A 22,697-nucleotide genomic window follows, 5' to 3' on the forward strand; every position below is an offset into this window, starting at 1 on the left:
ATTGTTCTTTTTTATTTATCGAGAAAATATGAAATTATAGATATGTACTTTTATAGAATATTAAAATTAAATTATAATAATGATTTTTAAAAGCACTTCATTTTAGTCGGTGTCGCATAAATATCTAATTACCATATCATCCCAAGTCGATATATATAATAATAGTTAATTGGCTACGTTATCTTTAGTTACAAAAAGGCAAAAATAATTTTAAAAACATCATAACTCGTAAGCATGAAAGTTTCATTTCAAATGCAATTTCTAATTTTTATAACGATACTTTATTTTAAAAAAAATGCCGAAACGCAAATGCGATTTATCGAATGTGAAAGTTGAAACGCTTTCTTGTGTTTTTGTTGAAGAGAGCCCCACTTCCACACTTGACGAGTGATTGAAGAGTGGGTAGGGTTTAGCGTTAATCTATCCTGGAAAATGGAACCCAACAATTTTTAGTTCCAAGAAATTTGACGACCCTAATTGATTCAAGCACAGCAAAATTCGCATTTTGATCGGCCGGATCGATCGATTACAATGGGGGCGGCGGCGAAAGTGGAGAAATCACCGGTGGATCTACTCTCGTCCCAGGGAGTGAATTCGATGCTGAAATCCTTTAAACTGAAAACAAAGCAGCAGGAGCTCTTGATCCGTGTCACGATCCTTTGCTTGGTGTACGTTCTGGCCTTCATTACTCGTTTGTTCAGTGTGTTGCGTTATGAGAGCATGATCCACGAGTTTGACCCATACTTCAACTATCGGGTGACCCAGTACTTGACTCAAAAAGGGTATTACGAGTTCTGGAACTGGTTCGACTCAGAGAGCTGGTATCCGCTAGGTAGGATCATCGGTGGGACGCTCTACCCTGGGCTCATGGTTACGGCTGCCCTGATTTATTCGACCCTCCGCTTCCTTAGGTACATTTATCCGTTTTTTTGGCTAGAGTACTGAAATCATGCCTGGTAGATGTGGTACTTAAATGTTCCATGTTATTGTGTTGGTAACAAGACCAAACTTTTAAGATATTATTGTTCTAAATCACGCAAACTTCAGTTGCATGCATATTATGCGCACATCTCGTAATGAGTTTTTCCATCATTTTCCAGCTTTGCTGTGCACATCCGTGAAGTTTGTGTACTCACTGCGCCATTTTTTGCTTCCAACACAACTCTTGTTGCTTACTTCTTTGGGAAAGAGTTATGGGACTCTGGTGCTGGACTTGTAGCAGCTGCATTAATTGCTGTCTGCCCAGGTTATATATCGAGGTCGGTGGCGGGCTCATATGATAACGAGGGTGTGGCTATATTTGCATTATTGCTTACATTCTATCTGTTTGTTAAGGCTGTAAATACAGGCTCACTTGCTTGGGCCTTGGCCTCAGCTTTTGGATATTTCTACATGGTTTCAGCATGGGGTGGTTATGTGTTCATTATCAATTTGATCCCGCTATATGTGTTGGTCCTTTTGGTTACTGGGAGATTCTCGATGAGATTATATGTGGCTTATAATTGCATGTATGTTCTGGGAATGTTACTGGCAATGCAAATTCGTTTTGTGGGATTTCAGCATGTCCAATCTGGAGAACACATGGCTGCAATGGGAGTGTTTTTCTTGATGCAGGTACAATTTATATTAATCTATTTTTTTATGGAACTCCCACCCAAGAGTTATAGATACAAGCAGCTTGGGTAGCTGATAAACTCCTTTTGCTTTAATGTCCAAGTGGAATGAAACTTCGTTTTATGTCGTGGCATAGAGTTAATCCTAAGTTCCTGGAGTGGGACAGAAGTCACAACAAAAACAAATGGATGAAGGTTATATTTAGATGCAATAACTTTGCTTTATTGTTTACATGAATGCAAAAAGAGCTATCATGACTGAAGCAATTGGAAATACTCGCATCCTTTCGTCTGTAGAAAAACATTGACATGTATATCCATGCACTAAATGTTGGAAGGATTTTCTGGATGCTATGTCTTGGGCAAGATATTTGAGTTAGAATATAATAGTGTCTTTAAAATTTTCAATATTTCAAAGGCCATTTACTTCTATTCCTTTTGGTTATTGCTGACTTTCATGGTTTTCAACTTGACAATCACAATAATGATAATTGTGGGCAATGGCCTCTAACCGCTGCATTTCTGAAATCACATCGAAGTAGGCGTGGTAGCCTTCAGCTCACGTGTAGTTCATATCTATTGTTGGTTTGTTGTTTTTTCTGTTTCCCCCTTGTGTATACACATAGAAGTCATTGGAGGGTTTACCGCCAATAATGTAATTGCCATTAATTTCAAATATTTGTGCAGGTTTTCTACTTTTTGGATTGGGTTAAGTACCTACTAGATGATCCAAAGTTGTTTCACACATTCCTGAGGATCACAGTGACCTTTACAGTAGGTTTAGGAGCCATAGCTCTTGGAGTTGGAACTGCCTCTGGATATATTTCTCCATGGACTGGTCGATTTTATTCTCTCCTGGATCCAACATATGCAAAGGATCACATTCCTATCATTGCATCTGTCTCCGAACATCAGCCAACGGCATGGTCATCTTTCATGTTTGATTTTCATGTGCTGTTGCTACTTTTCCCTGCTGGTCTGTATTTCTGCTTCAAACGGTTGTCAGATGTGACGATATTCATAGTGATGTATGGTCTCACTAGCATGTACTTTGCTGGAGTCATGGTGCGGTTAATACTTGTTGCTACACCTGCAGTATGTCTCATCAGTGCCATTGCAGTCTCAGCCACCATAAAGAACTTAACTCAGTTGGTGAGGTCAAAAAGCAAGCCCGCCATTGGCGGTACGAGTAAAGGAACTACTACCTCCAAAACTTCTTCGAAGGTTGGCTTCTGGTGCATATTCAAATAATCTTTTAATCAAGATATGAGGAATTTTTTTGCAATATAAACACGCGCAGTTTCATAATCTTCCTCTCTTTCTTTTCTACATTTTACTTCTCAGGACTATTGGTATCATTCCTTCATTAGGAGGTTGATAAGTATGAGGATTGAAATTAGGCAGGAAGGAAAGTGACCCTATTGGATGCCTGTACTGATCATTACTTAATAAAGCTGTAATTCATCTATATACCACGCCTACTGTTTTCAGAGTTTGAAATACAGTGAATTGATTAACTTGTGAAGGTTAGGTTAACTTTATATTCAAAATGCAATGGTTCATTCACAATGCCTTTTATGTAGTTTTGATTCGCTGAAGACAAAGACTATATCGAGTTAACATGTCAATTTCGAATAGCACATCAAGATGTTACTGTTTTAATATCTGGGCCCCATTGGTAAATGAAGAATTAATATGGGCCTCCTATTCAGTGCTCATACTCTTGTTTTAGCTTATCAAAGTATTTTGGATGTGATCTTAAAAGCAGTAAAAAGTTAGTGAATAATCTTACTTTTCTTTGTCTAACGACAGGGTTCACCGGATCAATCTATGCCTTTTCAGAGAAATGGGGCTTTGGCATTGCTTTTTGGAGCATTTTACTTGCTTAGCAGATATGCAATCCACTGTACTTGGGTTACATCAGAGGCTTACTCATCTCCATCAATTGTCTTAGCTGCCAGGGGTGCCCATGGGAATAGAGTCATTTTTGATGACTACCGTGAAGCATATTTTTGGCTGCGGCAGAATACTCCTCAGGATGCCAAAGTGATGTCTTGGTGGGATTACGGCTACCAGATTACTGCCATGGGAAATAGAACAGTGATTGTAGACAATAACACTTGGAATAACACACATATTGCCACTGTTGGGCGTGCTATGTCATCCTACGAGAATGAGGCATATGATATAATGAGATCACTCGATGTTGACTATGTGCTAGTGGTGTTTGGTGGTGTTACTGGTTATTCATCTGATGATATTAACAAGTACATAACTTGAATTTCTAGCTCATAATTCTAATTTATGACTGCTACTGTTTGCAAGATTGCTCAACATGGCTCAATCTTCTAGATGATAAAAATAGTAAAACTTCCTCTGAACTCAAAACACGAAAGCATAGTTAATCTTGAAAATCGATGTGGTTCATGATCACATACGTTTCACATCGTTTTATTCTAATGCTCTACTGAGCCCAAAGGTCTGCGGCTGGATTTGGTTTTAAGCTTGCGATACATGTCTAACGTGTCTTTCAATATGCATGTGGGCACGCAATACCGCTGCCTCAATAATCTGCTGATTTTTTTATTGCCATATACTTTAGGTAATTTCAGTGCAGCTCACAAATTCATATGATCCATTTTGTATCAGATTTTTATGGATGGTAAGAATTGGAGGTGGAGTTTTTCCGGTCATTAAGGAACCTGATTACCTTGTTAATGGGGAGTATCGTGTTGACAAAGGTGCAGCTCCGAAGATGTTAAATTGTCTGATGTAAGTAGATTTTCATGTCTTACTATGGGTTTAAATTTGATATTTTTTTCACCAGTGAATTGTTATGGTTGTGGAAGATATTGTTAATTTGTTATCATGCATGTTTTTGGCAAAATTTGCTTCAAAACAAGAACCCCTGACAAGGTCTTGAGGGCTATATTCAACTCTGTTGCGGCATCATTGAGTATTGCCGCATGTGCAAAAAAGTTTGAATTTGATATTCTACTATGCTTGTCAAGGAAAATGCTTGCTTGCGGATAAATTATGGTGGAGTGACCACCTTTACAGCGACAATTTTTGATTTATTATATATTGGATGTGATTATTATTTTGTCAACCTTTTATGATCCAATGAGTTTGGATAGCAAAAGGAACTCTGTATCTAATTTTTTAGCATTATGAATATCATTAATATTTCACTTGAATTCATGATCAGGTACAAGTTATCATATTATCGATTTGGTGAGATGCAAACAGAATATGGAAAGCCGCCTGGGTGAGTTACTTGTTTAAATATTTGCTTTTGCTTTTGTTTTTGCTGAAGATGTGGGTTGTCCATGTCTTGGCTGTTCACTTTATAGCAACCAAGGATTTCCGGAATATGCAATCGAGGATGATAATTTTTTAGTCATCTCTACTTGTTAAGTATGAATGTAGATAATTCCGAGCATCCATTTTTATTCATGCAAAGCTTGTAGAGCTCGCACATGTTGTTTTATCTATTCACATTGAGCTGGACCTGCTATGCACCTTACACAGCATATGGGACAAAATGTTGAGAAAATAGTGCACATTTTCTCTATCCAGTTGTATTTTATTTAGTATTTCACTTCTGAACCACATGGATCCAAGGTGCTTATAAAATTTTATGTGGTTGCTGGATACCATTAACTGGGACTGGAATGGTCTGTTGGAAAATTTTCAACTTTGTGGGTAACTCAAACCTGGATGTAGAAGTATCCCTTCTTTCTCTTTTTTTTTTTTGGTGATCTTGTATATGCCGGGAAGACTAGTGAAAAGCAATAAGGTGACCTCATGTCTAAATGCAATTGATCCATCGTTTATTCAATAATATAAATGCGTTATGGAACGAATCAGCATTCCTCCCTATGGTACCTTGTATTACTATGAATATGAATCCTAATTATCTGTGAGCCTATTTGTACAATCATGGATATCTCTGGACTGTGGATACAATGTCTTTATTTTGCTGCATGAGTTATTAGCTATGGCCTTATTCTTTGAACAGATACGACAGAGCAAGAGGAGTAGAAATCGGAAATAAAGACATAAAGCTGGAATATCTGGAAGAGGCATTCACCACATCGAACTGGATAGTCAGAATTTACAAGGTGAAACCCCCCAATAATAGGTGGTGATGAACTACCGTCCTCCATGTTGCGCGACTGCAGATGTTAAAGTAGTGCTGAGTCTTAAGGATATTTGGAAGTATACCATTTTAGTTTCAGTTTTGTAACATTAAGTGCAGGCTTTTGGGGAACCTTTTTCATATATATTTCAGATCTTTGTAGTTTATCTTTTACTTCTTTCTTAATATATGCCACTAAGGGTGATTTCAGCTGCTGCTACTATCCTTGGTCACTACAGCTTACTGGTTGTGTTGTGCATGGAGAGATTGAGATGAGAGTTCAGATTACAATTAGTGTTGCCTTTTTCATGAAAATCTGCTTTCATTGGCCCATCATTATCATTATTATTATTATTATTATTATTATTATTATTATTATTATTATTATTATTATTATTATTATTATTATTATTATTATTATTATTATTATTATTATTATTATTATTATTATTATTATTATTATTATTATTATTATTATTATTATTATTATTATTATTATTATTATTATTATTATTATTATTATTATTATTATTATTATTATTATTATTATTATTATTATTATTATTATTATTATTATTATTATTATTATTATTATTATTATTATTATTATTTTTTGCTATATTCTTATCAGTATTACCAGCACTTTTACAAACAGTACTATACATAAGCATTCTATGAGCAAGATTATAAATCTGCTTATCTGTTAAACTATCAGCATTCCATTCATAAATGTTTTTCCCATTATAACTATTTGTTATAATGTACTCTTGTTCTTCATTAAGAACATCCAAAGGAGTAGGACGAGAATAGTAGTAACGATTTTGAGTTGGCCTATCAGCCCATTTCATTTTTTGAATTTTATCTGTATCATCATCATCAGTATTATTATTACTAAATGATTCATTATTATTAATAACAGAAATATTCATATTTTTAAATTTTTCTGATAAAATTTTTTCAAATTCAGAAACAGAAGATTTAAATTTAAAATCTTGTATTTCTGGGGGAGATTGGATAGAAGAAGAAGCTATGGAAACTATATTTCTATCTTTCTTTTCTTCAATGTGAACATTAGGCTTGATCTGTTGTATGGCTAATAAAATATTATCGATATTCTTTTTTAAAGAAGTCAATTCTTCTCCTAAAAGAATAAGATATAAATTAGTATAATTTTGCTTTTCAAAAAGTTGATTAATATGATTGATAATAACAGACAACATATCATCCTCAAATATTTTTGAAAACGCATTAAAATTTAAAACTTTTTCATTCTTTTCTATTTGAAAAGAATTCTGTGGAGGATACACAGATTTTTGAATATTTCCAGAAGAAAGTTTATAATTTCTTTCTATAACAGAAATATAATCAACAAGAAAGATTTTTATAAACCAGGGAACAAAATAAATCATTTTTTTTTTTCTGCACAATCTTTATAAAAAGTATTAATTATATATTCAAATTCTTTTTTGGAAAAACTCTTAAAATACCATTTTCTAAAAGATTTCCATTTATGATCACAGAATTCTTTATTAATCTGAGCTCTTGCTCTAGATCCTTTACTGAAATCTATTTTGATTGTACTATCCATTTAAACAAAATTCATTTCTGAGATAGTATCTGAATCTGTAATGTTCTGGACATTTCCATGAACAATATTATTTCTGTTTATAATAACCTCTTCAATATTTTTATTTTTAGAGAAATCAGATCTATCTTCTTCTCGAATTTGAGAAGTAGAAGCTCTAGAAGATTGAGGAATATCAATTATATAATCTAGAGGAGAAATATAAGATCTAACAGATTGAGATCTAGTAATAGGCAAATAATTTTTATTTTGAAATTGTATATTAACAGATCCTTCATTAGTCTGTATTACTTGTTGTAAATCCATATTCAAAATAGGATTTCTAGGAATAGAATTTTCAAAAGTCCACTTTGATGGAAAGTCTATTTCTTCCCATTTAATAGATCTACGTGTAGTTATTTTAGATTTATTGAAATTAGTCTCAATAAGAACAGTTTCATTTTTCTTTTTGTCAATTCTTTTACACATCGGATTCAAAGTATAAAGAGGTTTATAATAAATACGATAACAAATACATATGACTTCTGTTCCAACAGAATAATTATAACCATGAGTCTTAACATTTAATGTTAAAGAATCTAAAATATTTATATCAGTTAATGATAGAGAAAGATTTGGATACACATCAAAATAAACTGGACCATGAGCCAGACTGGATTCAATTATTCCGATTAAAGATTGTTTCCAATTTAAATTTCTACCATCTCTTAAAGCTGCAATAAAGCTTTCAGGTAAACCTTCCAAAGTAAGAGGTCTAAAGGCAATTTGTACTAGACCTATATGAAGAAATTTATAATCTTTAGAAAATGTTAATATATCTTTTTCATTTAATAAATGAATAACCATCTCTTCATTATTAAGAGGAATTGATGACTCAGTAGTCTTAACAATTTGTTTAAGACCAATTTTTTCAAAGGTTCCTAGTTGATAGACCATTTTAGGTTCTATTTTAGGAATAGTCCATTTATTTAATAAATCAAGATTATGAGGAATATCATATTCTTGAGTAATACTGTTTTGAACAGTATTCTTTAAACGAAAAATATTCATTTGAATAAAATATGCTAAATCATAAATATCACTACTCCATGGCTCTGATACCATTCTGGATCTTGAAACATGAGAATCATGGGAAGGTTCGAACAGATTAGGAAAAATATTATTTTAATCTTTTCTTTTTTTTTACAAAAAATTATATATAAGGAGTTTACCGAGACTAATTAAGTAGATCAAGATTCAAAACAAATACCCACAATGCTCTAAAAGCCATTTCAAGGCAAACACGAGCTGAAGGGTAGTACATGAATCTGATCTACTTAATATTAACCTCGAACCTTATAAAAATTTTTTAACCTCCTCTTAGATTCCCATAATATCTTAAACCATTACAATACCATGGTCATTTCGTAGGATAATTATGATCTAGCAAAGAGAATTTAGCCTGTCATTAGGCTAAATTAAATAAGAAAATAGAAATAGACAAAATAAAAAGAGAAATACTTACAAAGATTGTAAACAGAAACCTCAAGCTTTTATTTTCTGAAAGGCTTTTATTACAAGAGAGAGAGAGAGAAAAAGGGAGAAGATAGAGAGGCGAGCAAACTCCAGCGTGCCCCCAAACTTACAAAATATACCTATAAATAGGAAGAGCCGGACATCAACCCCGGATTCCAAGCTAAACTTATAAAACTACTTTTATTAAAATAATAAAAAGATGCATTATTACATCTTGAATAACTTCCGCCAAACTTTATAAAAGTTGATAGTGATATATTATCTAATAGGATTCCTTTTTCATCCAATCTTGGACTTTAGCGATGCTTTTAATTTTTCAAAAGTTTCATCAATTTGATTTTCTTCAAGATCATCATCTTCGGGATCCTGTCCATCTTGCATATGCATTAATTTGATAAACTGATTGTGGCTGTCAGTTGAAGTCATGGACTGATCAGATTTTGTATCAGTATTACCAATATTTTTAAACAAATCTTTTTTCATTTCTTCAACATATAAGTCGATTATTTGTTCTTTTGAGTAGATTTCTTGATATTTCTGAGTGATAATTTTGAAGGGACTTATCACATCAGATTGTTTTCCCTTCTCCTGTTGTGCAAAATCATTCTTGTATTGAGAGATATTTTCTTCCATTTTTTGTAATATCTCTATGCCATGTGGTTTTCCAGTTTCAGGATCATTTCTGAGCAATTTCATTCTGGATCTTGAAACATGAGAATCATGGGAAGGTTCGAACAGATTAGGAAAAATATTATTTTAATCTTTTCTTTTTTTTTTACAAAAAATTATATATAAGGAGTTTACCGAGACTAATTAAGTAGATCAAGATTCAAAACAAATACCCACAATGCTCTAAAAGCCATTTCAAGGCAAACACGAGCTGAAGGGTAGTACATGAATCTGATCTACTTAATATTAACCTCGAACCTTATAAAAATTTTTTAACCTCCTCTTAGATTCCCATAATATCTTAAACCATTACAATACCATGGTCATTTCGTAGGATAATTATGATCTAGCAAAGAGAATTTAGCCTGTCATTAGGCTAAATTAAATAAGAAAATAGAAATAGACAAAATAAAAAGAGAAATACTTACAAAGATTGTAAACAGAAACCTCAAGCTTTTATTTTCTGAAAGGCTTTTATTACAAGAGAGAGAGAGAGAGAAAAAGGGAGAAGATAGAGAGGCGAGCAAACTCCAGCGTGCCCCCAAACTTACAAAATATACCTATAAATAGGAAGAGCCGGACATCAACCCCGGATTCCAAGCTAAACTTATAAAACTACTTTTATTAAAATAATAAAAAGATGCATTATTACATCTTGAATAACTTCCGCCAAACTTTATAAAAGTTGATAGTGATATATTATCTAATAGGATTCCTTTTTCATCCAATCTTGGACTTTAGCGATGCTTTTAATTTTTCAAAAGTTTCATCAATTTGATTTTCTTCAAGATCATCATCTTCGGGATCCTGTCCATCTTGCATATGCATTAATTTGATAAACTGATTGTGGCTGTCAGTTGAAGTCATGGACTGATCAGATTTTGTATCAGTATTACCAATATTTTTAAACAAATCTTTTTTCATTTCTTCAACATATAAGTCGATCATTTGTTCTTTTGAGTAGATTTCTTGATATTTCTGAGTGATAATTTTGAAGGGACTTATCACATCAGATTGTTTTCCCTTCTCCTGTTGTGCAAAATCATTCTTGTATTGAGAGATATTTTCTTCCATTTTTTGTAATATCTCTATGCCATGTGGTTTTCCAGTTTCAGGATCATTTCTGAGCAATTTTTCCCAAAACTTTGATAAACTCTTCCTCCATAAGCAAGGAATTCCATGATCATTATAACCAAATTCTGGTTGCCATTTCCAGATCCATGGGATACCGAATTCAATAAAGAAATTGCAGGATAAATTATTGTTGACCCAATTTGTAGTCATGTTCTGTATAACTCTTGGAGAGAATCTGATCCAATCTTCAAAGTAATTTTTGAATTCTTCAGGTAAAATTTTTGATGAAGGCCCAAAGAATTGCCACCAGTGTATGAACCAGTTGGGAATATTATCATGTGAATTATTTTCACATATTTTCAAGAACCAAGAATGTTTTCTTTTTGAATTTTCATAGAATAGAGTTGTATAAAAACTCTGTATATAATCCCAGTAGTTATATTTAAAAGTAATTTGTTTTTGAGTAGAATAGAATTCTTTTTCTGCTAGTGGAGAAATTCCCCATTCTTCAATAGAAATAATTTTCTTAATAATAAATTTGGAAAAGTTATAACTTTCCGTTTGCTGAGTATTACTCTGAAAATGGGTAATTTCCACCGTTTTTGTAGAAATTAAGAGGGTTTCATAATATCCTCTTGGCTTATAAGCACCATGAACATATGATGTATGTGATAGATATCTATCCATGATAATCCAAGGAGTATTTTTCCATTGTTCATCTTTTTCTTCTACAAGAAGAATGATTTCTCTATTTTTATTCTCAGTATATAATACTGAATCATTTTCATTTTCTTTTGCAATATTTGCATAAGATTCTTCAGAATCAGGAATTACCTTATTCTTACCTTTTTGTTTTAAGAATTCTTGAAATTCATCATATAAAGGATCATTTTTTTGGATAGTATTACTATCAGAAGAACTAGAAATTTGTTGGCCTATGAGGCGTTGATTTCCAAATTGAGCTATCAGCCTTGGAGCATTGGCAATATAATTTGGGGGTTTTCCTCTTCCTCCTCTTCCTCTATAAGAGGAAAATTCACCACGACCCCTATTCATTCCTGCCATCATTAGATAAATATTCACGGGTTAAGAAATCAGGAAGATAATTTTCTTCTCCTTTTTTATAAATAATTTCAAAATCAAAAGGAGCTAAATTAGCTTGCCATCTAGCAAACATTTGTTTAGAAACATCATGTTTAAAATCTTTATTAAACATATATTTTGCAGACTTGCAATCTGTTTTAATAATGAATTTTTGATTGTAAAGTTCATCCTGAAATTTCAGAATGCATTTGACAATAGAAAGAATTTCTTTTGCAACTGTAGAGTAATTTTTCTGAGCAGAATTCCACTTCCCTGAATGAAATCTAACAAGATATTCTTCTTTACTTTGGGATTTTAATTGTTTTAAAATACCGCCAAAGCCTATATCAGAAGCATCTGTTTCAACAATTTTTTCCCAACTAGGATTAGAAATCATTAAGCAAGGAATATGTTTAATTTTTTCTTTAATTTTCTTGACAGAATTAGTATGCTGATCAGTCCAAGGGGAAGGATTTTTCTTAAGTCTATCATATAAGATAGCAGTATCATTGGCTAAATTTTTAATATAGGCAGATATATAATTTAAACTACCTAAAAATCTTTGTAATTGAGTCTTATCAGTAATAATATCTGGAAATTTATTACCAAATTCTATACTTCTTTGAATAGGAATAATATTACCTTTATCAATATTATGACCTAAAAATTTAATATTGGTTTGAAACAAAACCATTTTGGGTTTAGAAATAACTAATCCATTTTGAATAATAAGAGTTTTAAATATGTTTAAATGTTTAAAATGAGTTTCAATATTTTTTGAGAATATAAGAATATCATCTATGTAAACAATAATAAAGTCACTATAAGGGGTAAAGATATCATTCATAATCTGCTGAAATTCTGAAGGAGCATTCTTCAGACCAAAAGGCATAACATTCCATTCATAATGTCCTATCGGAACATTAAAAGCAGTTTTATATCTATCATCCTTATTAATTTGGATCTGCCAAAATCCTGACTTTAAATCAAATTTAGAAAATATTAAGGCATGTAAAAGTCTATCAAGAAGATCTTTTTTATTAGGAATAGGATGCCTAATCCATTTTAAAACTTTATTTAAAGGTTTATAATTTATTACTAGACGAGGAACACCTCTTTCAATCTCAGAATGTTTATTGACATAAAAAGCAGTACAAGACCAAGGAGATTGAGAAGGAGTTATTAACTTTTTATCTAGAAGAGATTGAATTTCTTTCTTACATAAATCTAAATATTCAAAATTCATCTGACAAGGTCTTGCCTTGGTAGGAATATTCTTTTCATCAAAACTTTCTTCATAAGGAAGAGAAACAATGTGTTTCTTACGATTCCAAAAAGCATTGGGAAAATCATTACAAATTTCTAAAGAGAATTGGTTATGAAGCAATTTAATTTTATCTTGTAGTTTATGATTTTTCAAAGTATCATCAATAGTTAAAGAATTTATCTCTTCTTTTAAAGAATTAATATGAAAGATTTTTCTATCAATATGATCTTGAATAGAATTTAAAATTTTTAAATAAGGTTTAGTAATAAACTGAAAGTGAATATTCTTACCTTCATAAGTACCAATTATACCTGTAGGATTTATAGAAATAATAGGATAGATTTTATAAAGAAAAGGTAAACCAAGAATGATTTGGGTAGAAAGGTTTTTTATTAAGAAGAAACTTGTTTGAATACAAGTCTTATTTTTACAAATATAGGCTTTTGGTAATTTATAATTAACCTGTAATTTTTCACCTCCTGCATGAGAAAGAGAATGTGAAGTTTTATGAAAATATTTTGAAGGTATTATTCCTTCTTGAATAACATTTAAATCTGCTCCACTATCAATTAAGGCAATAAAGTCTTTTTTATAATTATTATCAATTAATAAGGTTATTTTTGTATACCACTTTTGAGATTTTATTTTACTAAGAACAGATAAATGTTGTTCTTGGTCTGAAACATTATTAGAACTATTTTCTAACTCAGGCATTTCTAAATCAGAAATCCTTCTATTAAAACGAATATTCTCATGTTGTAAAATAACAACTTGCTGTTTAAGTTGATCAATTTCAATTTTTAAATTATCTAAAGTTACAGGAGTATTAACACTGTGTTTTTCTTTTAAAAGTTTTCTTATTTCTTTTAAAGAATAAGTCTGATCATTTTTCAAAAGATCAGTATAACTAGTAGAAGTTTTGTTATCAATATGATCAATTATAGAAGTACGAAGATTAGGATCTTTAATTAATTTTAAAAATTCAATAATTTTATCATCAGATAAAACATTAATACTTAAATCTTCAAATTGAGATTTTAACTTATAAAATTCATCATTATCATCATCATTGTTACTAATATAATTGCAACAATTAGAAGACTGACCTTGAATGCAATTATCACAATCTTCTGAAGAATTTAAAGAATCATTATCAAGATTAATAATATCATCAGTATCTGGACTAGAATCAGAAGTATGAGAATCTTCAGAATAATTTTTCATGACAATTTCATATAAAGTATTTTTAATATCATCAGAGATATCAAGAGATTTAATTTTCTCCTTAGCCCAACATTGATTAGCATAATGACCAGGTCTACCACATTTATGACAAGTAATTAAAGGCTTTTTATCCTTATCTTTTTTCCAAAATTGTCTTTTCTTCGCATCTTTTTTAGTATTCCGAAATTCTTTTCGTTTTTGTTTTTTCAATATTTGTCTTTCAGACAAATGTCTCTTCTTATGAGGTTTATCTAAAGATTTATGAATTTTCTTCTTGGGTATATCAATCCCAAATTGATCACAGAAATGACCAAGCTGTTTTCTTTCAAAAATATTTTGTCTTTTTAACTGATTATTTAATTTTAAATCATTACATAAAGATAATCCTTCCTGAATACAAGTACTTATTAAGTTACCATAAGTATAATTATCATACTGAATAGAAATATTATCTTTACGAAGAATTTTTCTAACTCTTTCAGCAAAGAGATGAGGAAGACCATCAATAAATTTGGCTTTCCATTGATTGTTATTACAATCCGGTAATTCATAAATTCTAGAAAGAAAAGTATCTTTATACCATCTGAAATCAGTAAGAGTCTTACATTTCATATTACTCAGAAGAGTTCTAATATTTTCACTATTATCAGTAAAACGACCAGTAAAATGTTCAATAATAGTCATTATAAGACTATAAACAACATTTTCAGTTTGATTATTATTCTCTATTTTAATAGAATCATAAATATCATTTTTCTGTTGTTGAGATAAATAATTATCCCACCAACCTTTAAGTTGGCCTGTAAAACCAGAAATAAGCATTTTTGCTATATTCTTATCAGTATTACCAGCACTTTTACAAACAGTACTATACATAAGCATTCTATGAGCAAGATTATAAATCTGCTTATCTGTTAAACTATCAGCATTCCATTCATAAATGCTTTTCCCATTATAACTATTTGTTATAATGTACTCTTGTTCTTCATTAAGAACATCCAAAGGAGTAGGACGAGAATAGTAGTAACGATTTTGAGTTGGCCTATCAGCCCATTTCATTTTTTGAATTTTATCTGTATCATCATCATCAGTATTATTATTACTAAATGATTCATTATTATTAATAACAGAAATATTCATATTTTTAAATTTTTCTGATAAAATTTTTTCAAATTCAGAAACAGAAGATTTAAATTTAAAATCTTGTATTTCTGGGGGAGATTGGATAGAAGAAGAAGCTATGGAAACTATATTTCTATCTTTCTTTTCTTCAATGTGAACATTAGGCTTGATCTGTTGTATGGCTAATAAAATATTATCGATATTCTTTTTTAAAGAAGTCAATTCTTCTCCTAAAAGAATAAGATATAAATTAGTATAATTTTGCTTTTCAAAAAGTTGATTAATATGATTGATAATAACAGACAACATATCATCCTCAAATATTTTTGAAAACGCATTAAAATTTAAAACTTTTTCATTCTTTTCTATTTGAAAAGAATTCTGTGGAGGATACACAGATTTTTGAATATTTCCAGAAGAAAGTTTATAATTTCTTTCTATAACAGAAATATAATCAACAAGAAAGATTTTTATAAACCAGGGAACAAAATAAATCATTTTATTTTTTTCTGCACAATCTTTATAAAAAGTATTAATTATATATTCAAATTCTTTTTTGGAAAAACTCTTAAAATACCATTTTCTAAAAGATTTCCATTTATGATCACAGAATTCTTTATTAATCTGAGCTCTTGCTCTAGATCCTTTACTGAAATCTATTTTGATTGTACTATCCATTTAAACAAAATTCATTTCTGAGATAGTATCTGAATCTGTAATGTTCTGGACATTTCCATGAACAATATTATTTCTGTTTATAATAACCTCTTCAATATTTTTATTTTTAGAGAAATCAGATCTATCTTCTTCTCGAATTTGAGAAGTAGAAGCTCTAGAAGATTGAGGAATATCAATTATATAATCTAGAGGAGAAATATAAGATCTAACAGATTGAGATCTAGTAATAGGCAAATAATTTTTATTTTGAAATTGTATATTAACAGATCCTTCATTAGTCTGTATTACTTGTTGTAAATCCATATTCAAAATAGGATTTCTAGGAATAGAATTTTCAAAAGTCCACTTTGATGGAAAGTCTATTTCTTCCCATTTAATAGATCTACGTGTAGTTATTTTAGATTTATTGAAATTAGTCTCAATAAGAACAGTTTCATTTTTCTTTTTGTCAATTCTTTTACACATCGGATTCAAAGTATAAAGAGGTTTATAATAAATACGATAACAAATACATATGACTTCTGTTCCAACAGAATAATTATAACCATGAGTCTTAACATTTAATGTTAAAGAATCTAAAATATTTATATCAGTTAATGATAGAGAAAGATTTGGATACACATCAAAATAAACTGGACCATGAGCCAGACTGGATTCAATTATTCCGATTAAAGATTGTTTCCAATTTAAATTTCTACCATCTCTTAAAGCTGCAATAAAGCTTTCAGGTAAACCTTCCAAAGTAAGAGGTCTAAAGGCAATTTGTACTAGACCTATATGAAGAAATTTATAATCTTTAGAAAATGTTAATATATCTTTTTCATTTAATAAATGAATAACCATCTCTTCATTATTAAGAGGAATTGATGACTCAGTAGTCTTAACAATTTGTTTAAGACCAATTTTTTCAAAGGTTCCTAGTTGATAGACCATTTTAGGTTCTATTTTAGGAATAGTCCATTTATTTAATAAATCAAGATTATGAGGAATATCATATTCTTGAGTAATACTGTTTTGAACAGTATTCTTTAAACGAAAAATATTCATTTGAATAAAATATGCTAAATCATAAATATCACTACTCCATGGCTCTGATACCATTCTGGATCTTGAAACATGAGAATCATGGGAAGGTTCGAACAGATTAGGAAAAATATTATTTTAGGGATTGATATACCCAAGAAGAAAATTGAAGAATTTAAAGAATCATTATCAAGATTAATAATATCATCAGTATCTGGACTAGAATCAGAAGTATGAGAATCTTCAGAATAATTTTTCATGACAATTTCATATAAAGTATTTTTAATATCATCAGAGATATCAAGAGATTTAATTTTCTCCTTAGCCCAACATTGATTAGCATAATGACCAGGTCTACCACATTTATGACAAGTAATTAAAGGCTTTTTATCCTTATCTTTTTTCCAAATTTATTACTAAACCTTATTTAAAAATTTTAAATTCTATTCAAGATCATATTGATAGAAAAATCTTTCATATTAATTCTTTAAAAGAAGAGATAAATTCTTTAACTATTGATGATACTTTGAAAAATCATAAACTACAAGATAAAATTAAATTGCTTCATAACCAATTCTCTTTAGAAATTTGTAATGATTTTCCCAATGCTTTTTGGAATCGTAAGAAACACATTGTTTCTCTTCCTTATGAAGAAAGTTTTGATGAAAAGAATATTCCTACCAAGGCAAGACCTTGTCAGATGAATTTTGAATATTTAGATTTATGTAAGAAAAAAATTCAATCTCTTCTAGATAAAAAGTTAATAACTCCTTCTCAATCTCCTTGGTCTTGTACTGCTTTTTATGTCAATAAACATTCTGAGATTGAAAGAGGTGTTCCTAGACATCCAAATTAATAAGGATGATAGATATAAAACTGCTTTTAATGTTCCGATAGGACATTATGAATGGAATGTTATGCCTTTTGGTCTGAAGAATGCTCCTTCAGAATTTCAGCAGATTATGAATGATATCTTTACCCCTTATAGTGACTTTATTATTGTTTACATAGATGATATTCTTATATTCTCAAAAAATATTGAAACTCATTTTAAACATTTAAACATATTTAAAACTCTTATTATTCAAAATGGATTAGTTATTTCTAAACCCAAAATGGTTTTATTTCAAACCAATATTAAATTTTTAGGTCATAATATTGATAAAGGTAATATTATTCCTATTCAAAGAAGTATAGAATTTGGTAATAAATTTCCAGATATTATTACTGATAAGACTCAATTACAAAGATTTTTAGGTAGTTTAAATTATATATCTGCCTATATTAAAAATTTAGCCAATGATACTGCTATCTTATATGATAGACTTAAGAAAAATCCTTCCCCTTGGACTGATCAGCATACTAATTCTGTCAAGAAAATTAAAGAAAAAATTAAACATATTCCTTGCTTAATGATTTCTAATCCTAGTTGGGAAAAAATTGTTGAAACAGATGCTTCTGATATAGGCTTTGGCGGTATTTTAAAACAATTAAAACCCCAAAGTAAAGAAGAATATCTTGTTAGATTTCATTCAGGGAAGTGGAATTCTGCTCAGAAAAATTACTCTACAGTTGCAAAAGAAATTCTTTCTATTGTCAAATGCATTCTGAAATTTCAGGATGAACTTTACAATCAAAAATTCATTATTAAAACAGATTGCAAGTCTGCAAAATATATGTTTAATAAAGATTTTAAACATGATGTTTCTAAACAAATGTTTGCTAGATGGCAAGCTAATTTAGCTCCTTTTGATTTTGAAATTATTTATAAAAAAGGAGAAGAAAATTATCTTCCTGATTTCTTAACCCGTGAATATTTATCTAATGATGGCAGGAATGAATAGGGGTCGTGGTGAATTTTCCTCTTATAGAGGAAGAGGAGGAAGAGGAAAACCCCCAAATTATATTGCCAATGCTCCAAGGCTGATAGCTCAATTTGGAAATCAACGCCTCATAGGCCAACAAATTTCTAGTTCTTCTGATAGTAATACTATCCAAAAAAATGATCCTTTATATGATGAATTTCAAGAATTCTTAAAACAAAAAGGTAAGAATAAGGTAATTCCTGATTCTGAAGAATCTTATGCAAATATTGCAAAAGAAAATGAAAATGATTCAGTATTATATACTGAGAATAAAAATAGAGAAATCATTCTTCTTGTAGAAGAAAAAGATGAACAATGGAAAAATACTCCTTGGATTATCATGGATAGATATCTATCACATACATCATATGTTCATGGTGCTTATAAGCCAAGAGGATATTATGAAACCCTCTTAATTTCTACAAAAACGGTGGAAATTATCCATTTTCAGAGTAATACTCAGCAAACGGAAAGTTATAACTTTTCCAAATTTATTATTAAGAAAATTATTTCTATTGAAGAATGGGGAATTTCTCCACTAGCAGAAAAAGAATTCTATTCTACTCAAAAACAAATTACTTTTAAATATAACTACTGGGATTATATACAGAGTTTTTATACAACTCTATTCTATGAAAATTCAAAAAGAAAACATTCTTGGTTCTTGAAAATATGTGAAAATAATTCACATGATAATATTCCCAACTGGTTCATACACTGGTGGCAATTCTTTGGGCCTTCATCAAAAATTTTACCTGAAGAATTCAAAAATTACTTTGAAGATTGGATCAGATTCTCTCCAAGAGTTATACAGAACATGACTACAAATTGGGTCAACAATAATTTATCCTGCAATTTCTTTATTGAATTCGGTATCCCATGGATCTGGAAATGGCAACCAGAATTTGGTTATAATGATCATGGAATTCCTTGCTTATGGAGGAAGAGTTTATCAAAGTTTTGGGAAAAATTGCTCAGAAATGATCCTGAAACTGGAAAACCACATGGCATAGAGATATTACAAAAAATGGAAGAAAATATCTCTCAATACAAGAATGATTTTGCACAACAGGAGAAGGGAAAACAATCTGATGTGATAAGTCCCTTCAAAATTATCACTCAGAAATATCAAGAAATCTACTCAAAAGAACAAATGATCGACTTATATGTTGAAGAAATGAAAAAAGATTTGTTTAAAAATATTGGTAATACTGATACAAAATCTGATCAGTCCATGACTTCAACTGACAGCCACAATCAGTTTATCAAATTAATGCATATGCAAGATGGACAGGATCCCGAAGATGATGATCTTGAAGAAAATCAAATTGATGAAACTTTTGAAAAATTAAAAGCATCGCTAAAGTCCAAGATTGGATGAAAAAGGAATCCTATTAGATAATATATCACTATCAACTTTTATAAAGTTTGGCGGAAGTTATTCAAGATGTAATAATGCATCTTTTTATTATTTTAATAAAAGTAGTTTTATAAGTTTAGCTTGGAATCCGGGGTTGATGTCCGGCTCTTCCTATTTATAGGTATATTTTGTAAGTTTGGGGGCACGCTGGAGTTTGCTCGCCTCTCTATCTTCTCCCTTTTTCTCTCTCTCTCTCTCTCTTGTAATAAAAGCCTTTCAGAAAATAAAAGCTTGAGGTTTCTGTTTACAATCTTTGTAAGTATTTCTCTTTTTATTTTGTCTATTTCTATTTTCTTATTTAATTTAGCCTAATGACAGGCTAAATTCTCTTTGCTAGATCATAATTATCCTACGAAATGACCATGGTATTGTAATGGTTTAAGATATTATGGGAATCTAAGAGGAGGTTAAAAAATTTTTATAAGGTTCGAGGTTAATATTAAGTAGATCAGATTCATGTACTACCCTTCAGCTCGTGTTTGCCTTGAAATGGCTTTTAGAGCATTGTGGGTATTTGTTTTGAATCTTGATCTACTTAATTAGTCTCGGTAAACTCCTTATATATAATTTTTTGTAAAAAAAAAGAAAAGATTAAAATAATATTTTTCCTAATCTATTCGAACCTTCCCATGATTCTCATGTTTCAAGATCCAGAATGGCTATGTTGTCTGTTACTATCAATCATATTAATCAACTTTTTGAAAAGCAAAATTATACTAATTTATATCTTATTCTTTTAGGAGAAGAATTGACTTCTTTAAAAAAGAATATCGATAATATTTTATTAGCCATACAACAGATCAAGCCTAATGTTCACATTGAAGAAAAGAAAGATAGAAATATAGTTTCCATAGCTTCTTCTTCTATCCAATCTCCCCCAGAAATACAAGATTTTAAATTTAAATCTTCTGTTTCTGAATTTGAAAAAATTTTATCAGAAAAATTTAAAAATATGAATATTTCTGTTATTAATAATAATGAATCATTTAGTAATAATAATACTGATGATGATGATACAGATAAAATTCAAAAAATGAAATGGGCTGATAGGCCAACTCAAAATCGTTACTACTATTCTCGTCCTACTCCTTTGGATGTTCTTAATGAAGAACAAGAGTACATTATAACAAATAGTTATAATGGGAAAAGCATTTATGAATGGAATGCTGATAGTTTAACAGATAAGCAGATTTATAATCTTGCTCATAGAATGCTTATGTATAGTACTGTTTGTAAAAGTGCTGGTAATACTGATAAGAATATAGCAAAAATGCTTATTTCTGGTTTTACAGGCCAACTTAAAGGTTGGTGGGATAATTATTTATCTCAACAACAGAAAAATGATATTTATGATTCTATTAAAATAGAGAATAATAATCAAACTGAAAATGTTGTTTATAGTCTTATAATGACTATTATTGAACATTTTACTGGTCGTTTTACTGATAATAGTGAAAATATTAGAACTCTTCTGAGTAATATGAAATGTAAGACTCTTACTGATTTCAGATGGTATAAAGATACTTTTCTTTCTAGAATTTATGAATTACCGGATTGTAATAACAATCAATGGAAAGCCAAATTTATTGATGGTCTTCCTCATCTCTTTGCTGAAAGAGTTAGAAAAATTCTTCGTAAAGATAATATTTCTATTCAGTATGATAATTATACTTATGGTAACTTAATAAGTACTTGTATTCAGGAAGGATTATCTTTATGTAATGATTTAAAATTAAATAATCAGTTAAAAAGACAAAATATTTTTGAAAGAAAACAGCTTGGTCATAGAGAGAGAGAGAGAAAAAGGGAGAAGATAGAGAGGCGAGCAAACTCCAGCGTGCCCCCAAACTTACAAAATATACCTATAAATAGGAAGAGCCGGACATCAACCCCGGATTCCAAGCTAAACTTATAAAACTACTTTTATTAAAATAATAAAAAGATGCATTATTACATCTTGAATAACTTCCGCCAAACTTTATAAAAGTTGATAGTGATATATTATCTAATAGGATTCCTTTTTCATCCAATCTTGGACTTTAGCGATGCTTTTAATTTTTCAAAAGTTTCATCAATTTGATTTTCTTCAAGATCATCATCTTCGGGATCCTGTCCATCTTGCATATGCATTAATTTGATAAACTGATTGTGGCTGTCAGTTGAAGTCATGGACTGATCAGATTTTGTATCAGTATTACCAATATTTTTAAACAAATCTTTTTTCATTTCTTCAACATATAAGTCGATCATTTGTTCTTTTGAGTAGATTTCTTGATATTTCTGAGTGATAATTTTGAAGGGACTTATCACATCAGATTGTTTTCCCTTCTCCTGTTGTGCAAAATCATTCTTGTATTGAGAGATATTTTCTTCCATTTTTTGTAATATCTCTATGCCATGTGGTTTTCCAGTTTCAGG

The 22,697-nt window shown here is 30.2% G+C and overlaps 1 protein-coding gene across 1 annotated transcript; it reads left to right on the plus strand.

Moving 5' to 3' along the window:
- The first annotated feature begins 341 nt into the window (after window positions 1-341).
- LOC140888964 (dolichyl-diphosphooligosaccharide--protein glycosyltransferase subunit STT3B) lies at window positions 342-5,977 on the plus strand. The gene is made up of 7 exons (XM_073296660.1): window positions 342-911; window positions 1,101-1,614; window positions 2,301-2,837; window positions 3,426-3,880; window positions 4,263-4,385; window positions 4,822-4,881; window positions 5,635-5,977. Exons 1-7 carry the CDS (start codon window positions 532-534, stop codon window positions 5,762-5,764), a joined length of 2,199 nt encoding a protein of 732 aa, XP_073152761.1. The 5' UTR covers window positions 342-531; the 3' UTR covers window positions 5,765-5,977.
- The last annotated feature ends 16,720 nt before the right edge of the window (window positions 5,978-22,697 follow it).

The sequence above is a fragment of the Henckelia pumila genome, chromosome 1, assembly GCF_033568475.1.
Source record: "Henckelia pumila isolate YLH828 chromosome 1, ASM3356847v2, whole genome shotgun sequence".
NCBI classification, from domain to species: domain Eukaryota; kingdom Viridiplantae; phylum Streptophyta; class Magnoliopsida; order Lamiales; family Gesneriaceae; genus Henckelia; species Henckelia pumila.

Bases quoted from the DNA above. Each gene is read 5' to 3' on its own strand.
- LOC140888964 (XM_073296660.1), top strand. From the start codon at position 532: ATGGGGGCGGCGGCGAAAGTGGAGAAATCACCGGTGGATCTACTCTCG. The intron at 1,615-2,300 runs GTACAATTTATA...ATATTTGTGCAG, and splicing joins GAGTGTTTTTCTTGATGCAG to GTTTTCTACTTTTTGGATTG. The intron at 3,881-4,262 runs GTACATAACTTG...ATTTTGTATCAG, and splicing joins TCATCTGATGATATTAACAA to ATTTTTATGGATGGTAAGAA.